The 8,468-nt window shown below is 29.5% G+C and overlaps 1 protein-coding gene across 1 annotated transcript; it reads left to right on the top strand.

The window, feature by feature from the left end:
- The first annotated feature begins 6,710 nt into the window (after window positions 1-6,710).
- On the top strand, window positions 6,711-7,537 carry LOC112518223 (metallothionein-like protein type 2). Its single transcript, XM_025125843.1, has 3 exons — window positions 6,711-6,860; window positions 6,937-7,011; window positions 7,200-7,537. The coding sequence occupies exons 1-3, from the start codon at window positions 6,796-6,798 to the stop codon at window positions 7,294-7,296; spliced, it is 237 nt and encodes a 78-aa protein (XP_024981611.1). The 5' UTR covers window positions 6,711-6,795; the 3' UTR covers window positions 7,297-7,537.
- Window positions 7,538-8,468: the final 931 nt, after the last annotated feature.

Consider the following 8,468-nt stretch of genomic DNA (forward strand, 5'->3'; position numbering starts at 1 on the left):
CAAATAAAATATAATACAAATAAAGATATCGTTTAATAATATAATTTTTATAAAGATAATAATTAAATATTCTGTTATAATTAATGATTATCATAATTATATTTTAGATTTTTTATATTCAAAATGAGATGTATATCTCATATTTGATTATATTTATTCATAGTTAGTTACACAAATTCAAAAATGAAGCTTTAATAAGTTGTATTTATGCATAATTTACTTGTGATCTTGAATTTTAAGTAATATGGATCAACAAAAAGTACTTTATGCATTAAAAAAATGGTTTTTAAGATTTTTTATCAAATGATTTATGGTCAATCAATACAGTCACCCATAAGGTTAAAGGTTACCTTGAAAGAGAATCAATCAAGATTTGGAGATGAGAAACAATCGAGCTCCGAGGAAGTAAACCTAAACCGACAAAGAACCAGACAAATAAACCATACAGAATCGATACGTAATGAGTCAAAAGGAAAGAAGCAAAAATCGATACAGACCATAAATCAATCAGAAGCAATGGTCGAAATCCATGAGATTGAAGCTTACTTTGAAATAAAAGCAACCGAGCTTTGGGGAATGGAAGTTGACAGTGATTATAAGAAATATTGAGTCAAAACCACCCATTAAATATGAAATCGACAGTGACTATCTACTCATTGAAAAAGAGATATTATAGGGACGTTAGTTGGATTAGAGAAATTATAGGGACAAATTAAGATTTCAATGGGAGTGGTATGCTTTAAAAACATGTACGTATGCATAATTAACTTGTATTTTTTATTTTTAAGTAATGTGCACAAATTAATTGTACCTTATGCATGAAAATTTGTTTTTAAAAGAATGAGCCAAATGCTTTATAATATAGTATAGATATATATAATTTAATTTAAGTTTAATAATAAAACAATTTATTTTTGGTTTAATATTATAAATTTTATAAAGATAATAATTAAGATTATACTAATTATATTTTAGATTTTTTATATTTAAAATGAGATGTTTATCATGTATTTGATTGTGTTTATCTGCAGTTAGTTACACGAATTCATATATGAGATGAAATCGGATAGAGATGAAATCGTTTAGGGATGAACGTGTTTAAGAGTTTTAGCCAAATACTTTATAATATAGTATAGATAATATTATAAGTTTATAAAGATAATAATTAAGTATTCTGTTAGAATTTAATGATTATACTAATTATATTWTAGATTTTTTATATTTAAAATGAGATGTTTATCATGTATTTGATTGTGTTTATCTATAGTTAATTACACGAATTCAGATATGGGATGAAATAGGATAATGATGAAATCGTTTAGGAATGAACGAGTTTAAGAGTTTTAAGAGTTTTTAAGAGTTTTAGTCAAATGTTTTATAATATAATGTATATATATATATATATATATATATATATATATAATACAAATTATCATTTATTTGTAACATTAAAGTCGGAAAAGGTCCAAATTGAATTGGATAAAAGAGGAGGCTTTTTTGTAAAAAGTAAAGTGCGGTTGTTTGTGACCATTCTTTGGTTCTAAAAAAAGTAGAAGAGGGAATCCCACCCTTGGTGATAGCAAATGTGACAACAAAGCAATAATCAATTATTGTACTTTATGCTTCCAAAATTGTACTTTTTACAAATTTTAATTATCTTTTTTTTTTATCATCTCAAATGCAATCCTTTAAAAATAACATTAAAAACCCTAAAAATAATTAGTCTATTAAACATTCAAATAAAATTAACTTTTTATTTTTATGTATATATAATCAATATAATATAGATATTATTTTTGGCCTCTAAATATCAAGTTTTTTTTTTTTTGAAGAATATAATATTTATATACGGCAAATGCAACAAATAAACTCACACATCCTCCTCACCTATGGTGAGGTTTGAACCTCTGACTTCCTAAAAAGACAAGGACTATGATACCGCTAGGCCAAAGGCCCTTTGGTTAAATATCAAGATTATTGTTTGTAACCTTCATTCGTTTTAATTTAATAATGGTGTTATTTTGGTGGTTTTTAGGGATGGGTTAAAGATACCCTTATTTTGCATATTTCTCAATAAAGCATCTCGTTCCATCCAGAATATGTTCTTGTCTATGATGATTTAAAGAAAATATAGGAAAGTGTTACCAATTTAAATAATGAATATGAGACTGGTTGTTTTGATACATAAATAATTAAACATTATTTTATCCAAACAGATTAATCCGAGTAAAACATTTATTATGAAATTTTATTGGACTTGTTTTTTTAGCAATAAAACAATAAGTTTGTTATAAACACCTCTATTATGAATCTCGGCCAACTTTTGTTCAAAATCCTCCATTGTATAAGTTTTGCAGGTCCTTCAAAATATCTCTCTCAATAATTCGTCTCTTTTCGTGCTAAATCATAAATTCATTTCGAGATGTCAACAACAAAGCTTGTGATTCGTGGTAGGGAATACAACTCTAATAGCCATGTTGATGAAAGCAGCCCGATCAGATATGATACACAAATTTTCTGGCTCATCGATGCATTTTTTCAACCTGGATAAAAACCATGTCCAGGACTCCCCCGCTCTTTGTCTTGCCCACCCCATAAGCAACAGGCAAAATTGGATTATTTTCGTCCATACCAACCGCCAAAAACATGGTACCTAAGTAAGGACCTTTCAGATGAGCAACGTCTATTACAATCAGCGGTCGTAAGTGATTCACGAACGATCAAATCTGTTTGGAAAAAAAAACCAACGAAAATGAATATATATATATATATATATAATGTGTATATATACATATAATTTCGACAAAGAACCAATAAGAATGTTCTTATTGCACAACCAATGACGACAAATAAACGCTTAAACCATGCCTTTTCATCCGTCTCGATCTTCATTACGGTCCCTGGATTAGCTTTTTTCCAAATTACAGTAGTACACCAGGAGTAGGTAAAATGATGCCTTCGAGAATGACATAACACTTTGCACGCTAAGCTTGCATATAACTAACTGAGATTTTGTAGTTGTTCTTCATAACGATGATGAGTTGGCTCTTGTATACTCTAGTTGTATCATTCATTGTATCTTTCAGTATATCACCCAATACCTTTTTGTTCACTTGACGGCGATTGGGATACATTTGCGTTTGTGAACATATGTATAAGTCCTTAAATGCACGAACTTGGAACAACGTCGTACCGTTAATTACGGTTGCTCTTATTCACTATTCGCACTTTTTTTATACACATTGTTTCAAACCTAGATCGTGTGGAGCGGGTGGTTTTCATTTAGTAACCCTCTTCAAGACATTTCAGTCTGAGGGTTAGTTTCAAGTCTTTTTTACACTTGAAAATTTGTCCAACTTTAACATTTTTAGAACGTTGATATTTGGCAGTCGGTTATTTAGGCTTCACAATAGGGACTCGGTTGGCAATGGAGGAGGCATGCCCCAAAATAAATTACAACCCACCAGTGCACTAATATAACCCCTACAACACCTTCTTTATCTTTCTCCTCCGCCCCTTCTTTATCTTCTGTATCTAGTTCTTTATTTTCTATATCGGGTTCGCTATCACTACTATTTGATTATAGCCCCAAATATTCATTTATATTGGGATGATACAAACAATCCCCTGAGACAACCCCATAATAAGGATCAACCGTATATTTCTCAGACGCTTTTTCAGTGTCATCTAAATTGGCCTTATATTCTTTGGCAGAAATTCAGAAATACGAATGTCATAATCAGATGGTAGATCTTGGTATTGGTACGTCGGACGATTTTCGTACGACTTATATGGTGTATTGTACGACTAATATGAAGTTTCATACATCCCCTGGCTTTAAAACAAGTGATACTGAGATTGATACGTTTCATGTGGAGTTTGAAACGGTTGATATTGAGTTTAGTACGAGTGATACGAACTGCTAGGAATTGTCTCATCACTTTGGAACGATTGGTATGAAATGAGTGGAGGTATGTATTGGTTGTAATCCGGCTCACTTTGATTTGACACATACGTAACGAGTGGAAGTATATACTAGGGGTGCTCAGCCCGTTACACAGTGACTATAATAATCTCTTGGCTTGGGTTCAATTGATTGTTTTCAACACCACGATCACAAACAAAAAATCTAAGGGCTTGAAGTGAAATATCCACACCAATAACTAGAAAATGTCTCGACAACTGAACCAGATGACAGAGATTTATATGTTAATTTAAAACTATTTTGTAAATCAGTTGAGTTTAATTTCATAGCTAAATAATTGATCAAACCTGAAAATGTTAAGTGCATCCGCAACAACACAACAATTTTTTGCGATTCTGAAATATAAACTACCATGTCATGGACTAACTATCACGAACCTCCACCAGAAACACGTACCCTCACTTTCTCAATGACAATCATTGATTCTTGAGGGTTTGAAGAAGATAAAAAAATTTATGTAAAAATAGGATTAGAACATATATGTGATAATTAGTTGTTGTACCCTAAAGCAACGAAAAATAAGCTAAAAATGGTGTAACGCGTCAATTAAGTTCACTTATCAATTGGCAAAAAATCACACCCTCGACCAACGATGATATTTCCCTCGACCATGGCGTTAGTAACCAAGATTTTAAAGACCAACGACCATACTAGCTATGATCGTAGGTATCCTCGGCAACATGACCCTCGACTTGCATAGCTTGATTGGTTTGAGCTTGGCTCCAAAGGTCAAAAGTACTAGGAGGTCCCAAGTTCAAATCCAAGGAGAAATAAAAATCCTCTTGTGGTCACGGAGGTTCAAATGCGGTGACTCTGAGCTATTTACAAATCAGATGGTCGCCCTAGGATTAGTCGGCTCGCATAGTGGGTTGGATATCCAAGTTAATAAAAAAAAATGACCCTCGACTCATGAATGAAGATAAGGTTGACGATTATATATCCACGATCGAAATTTCCTTCGACGACGATATACTAACGACTTACATTTATTACATCGATCGTTATGTATGGAATTTATTATAGGAATAAAGACGCATGCGATCATCAACTCCAAAGATCATAACGTCAAAGCTAAGATTCAAGACAATTTATTACAAACGATTTTTTAAATTCAATGCCAGTCATAGTCGACCGTTGGCCCTATCTTACGAATCAACTATAAAAGGCTGGAAGATGACTAGAAACGAGACCAGAACCCTCATGCGCAAAGATTATTCATATAAAGACACTCTCATTTACTATTTTCCACGTTCAACGCATTAAATTGCATATATCATTGTAATTGTTCCAAAGAACAACGTCCCTGCTTGACGTCCATTGTGCATCGACGATCTCCTGTATCATCCGCTGTTTTCTCCCTCGTTTAAGAGTTTTTCTGCATCACCAATTCTCTTATCTCATTATTTATTATTTTTCCTGTACTTATTTTAAGGTCGTTGATCTTTAGTTGTTAAAGTTTCAAAAACAAACCCCAAGTTATACTTGACATACATAGATGACAATTTCTCCCTTCTTAAATGGTAATTACTATAAGTTTTAAAAAATTATTCAGATTATGACGAATAAATTGAATATCCTCTTTCGAACCCACTAACAATTTCATCCTCATAAAAATAAACATCAAGACTTATTTTGTTCATTTTCCCTCCCCGTGGTTTATTAAAAATTACGGATTTTACACTTGCGGTTTTGAAATCGTGGTTCTCATTCCTATGGTTTGCAATTCATTTCTATTTCGTCTCTAAGGTTAAACACATTTTTTAAGTATAAGGGACTAGAGTAGAATGAATTGTAAACCATAAAAATAAAAAAGTAATAAAGTTAAAACTTTAGAACGAAAATGATGATTAATTATAAACTATGAGGATGAAATCCGTAATTTCAAAATTACCAAGACGAAAATAAAAGAATTTAATAAATTATAAGGACTAAAAACGTAATCTAGTCTATCCAGAAAGATATGGATGGTTCTAGTGTTTTTTTAAATAAAGAAAATATCAGAGATGATAAAATTTTAAATTCAAAAACCTTACTAAAAATTATTATTTAAAAAAGAAATGATTTTTTATTATTTTTATAAGCAATAAAAATCTTTAAAATTTAATGTTTAAAAAATTAAAAAATTTATAGAATTTATTCAATGTTTTTAATAAAATAATTAATGTTGTAATCTTAAAAGATCTTCAATGAAGATCCTTTTTCTATCACGTTACTTTCAACTCATCAAATTAAGAATCCAAAAAAAAATCCACAATAATTATTTCAAGATCAATAATTATTATATATTTATAAATAATACCAAATATTTAATTTAAAATATATAAAAAAACTTATAAATTGTTACTTCAGATCAACTTTAAAATAAGAATTAAAGTTCTTGTACAAAAATTTAAAGAGAATGAGTTTTTTATAAGAACTATCTGTAATATTATTGATTCTTGTAAGAAACTATATTTTTATAAAAGCATTTTTAACATGTATGCTATATTTTTTTTATTTTTTTTTTCAAATTAATTTTTTTTTAATTCTGAAGAAGAGTTTAAAATTAAAAATCCATGTTTTTCAGTAAATTTGATGATATGATCCCGTGCATGATAGTAAAAAGGGGAACAATTCCCTATCTACCTGAAGGCCCTTAGATGCATACACGTGTAGGGTCGTGATCAAACTCTCCTCCCCAGAAGTTTCTATATATAGCCCCCACCAATCATCCACAAAAACACCATCAAGCTTCTTCACTCAGTTCCATCAAAAACACACACACACACACACTCTTTCTCTTATCAATTCCCTTTCCAAATCTCTCAATCATGTCTTGCTGTAATGGAAAGTGCGGTTGTGGATCAAGCTGCTCATGCGGCAGCAGCTGCAACGGGTAAAACTACTTCCATCGATCGCCCAAAACTGTTATCCGATCCTTGATTTTATTGAATTTCAATTCATGTTTGCAGATGTGGAATGTACCCTGACATTGAGCAGACGACCACCACCGCCGTGATCGTTGACGGTGTTGCCCCAAAACAGATGTATGTCGATTTTGATTTTGATTATGAAAAAAAACAGATCGTGATTTTACAAGTATTTCACAGCGATTCTAACATTTATATAGTAATTTCGAAGCAAAAATCACATCTAGCTATGTCGTATGAGTATAATCATGTTTGTTACAACCGATTGCTGTGGATTCATATTATAATTATATATATTTATGTAGGTATGGTGAGGGAAGTGAGAGCAGCAGCTTTGTTGCAGAAGGTGGACATGGTTGCAAGTGTGGAGACAACTGCAAATGCAATCCTTGTAACTGTTGAGGAGGAGATGAAATCAAAATCCAAACAAGAAGCTGAGTTTGAATTATGTCTAATTATGTTTGTGTGTTAAATAAGATCAAAGGAAGCAGTTGCCGTTGGTTTAATTTCTCCGATCGACTTCAATTTCTGATATGGAGTTGAAATGGGGTTAAACCCATGGCTTCTTGGTTGCTTTATGTGTTTCAAGAAGGTTGTTATGGTTATGAATACTAGTATGGGAACCGTATGTTGTTTAGTAGCCTGACTGTTTTGATTAATAATGTGAGAATTATCTATATAAATATATATTTATTGTTAATAGAATCATCAATAAATTATATTTAAATAATTTGAAAAAATTAAATAAAATATAATTAATGAAATTTTAACATATATATATATATATTAGAAGTATATTCGTGCAATATAGTGAGATACATTGTGATTTTAATATTTTATTTTATTTTTTATCTCAGTCGATGTTATAATATGACTTTATGTGATTTTGAGAAGTCGATGATATTTTTATTTTTGAATAAAATATATGTTTGAAAATATCATAAAAATTTGACAAAAATATATCGATATTAGTATCAAATTAATTATTTGAAATTTCTTATTTTTGTGTAATTTTTTAATTTAATTTTTTCATAATTTAATTTATTACAATAACGAAGTAATTTATATTTGGTTTAATAATATAATTATTTTATAAAAATAGTAATTATTTATTTTGTTAGAACTCGATAATTATTCTAATTATATTTTAGATTTTTTATATTTTAAAATGAAATGTTCATCCTCTATTTAATTATGTTTATCTGTAGTTATTTATATAAATTCAAATATCGAGCTTTAATAAGTTGTACTTATGCATAATTACTTGTAATCTTGAATTTTATGCATTAATATACAGTACTTTATGCATAACAAAAATATATCTATATTCGTATCAAATTAACTATTTAAAATTTCTTATTTTTTGCGTAATTTTTTAATTCAAATTTTTATTATAATTTAATTTAGGTATAATAACGAAATAATTTATATTTGGTTTAATAATATAATTTTCTTATAAAGATAATAATTAATTATTTTGTTAGAACTCGATAATTATTTTAATTATATTTTAGATTTTTTATATTTTAAAATAAGATGTTTATCCTCTATTTGATTATATTTATCCACAATTA

The sequence above is a fragment of the Cynara cardunculus genome (assembly GCF_001531365.2).
Source record: "Cynara cardunculus var. scolymus isolate 2C chromosome LG 9, CcrdV1, whole genome shotgun sequence".
NCBI classification, from domain to species: domain Eukaryota; kingdom Viridiplantae; phylum Streptophyta; class Magnoliopsida; order Asterales; family Asteraceae; genus Cynara; species Cynara cardunculus.

Excerpts from the sequence above, each read along its gene's own strand:
- LOC112518223 (XM_025125843.1), top strand. The coding sequence starts at position 6,796 with ATGTCTTGCTGTAATGGAAAGTGCGGTTGTGGATCAAGCTGCTCATGC. Across the intron at positions 6,861-6,936 it reads TGCGGCAGCAGCTGCAACGG|ATGTGGAATGTACCCTGACA; the intron begins GTAAAACTACTT and ends TCATGTTTGCAG. Across the intron at positions 7,012-7,199 it reads GGTGTTGCCCCAAAACAGAT|GTATGGTGAGGGAAGTGAGA; the intron begins GTATGTCGATTT and ends ATATTTATGTAG.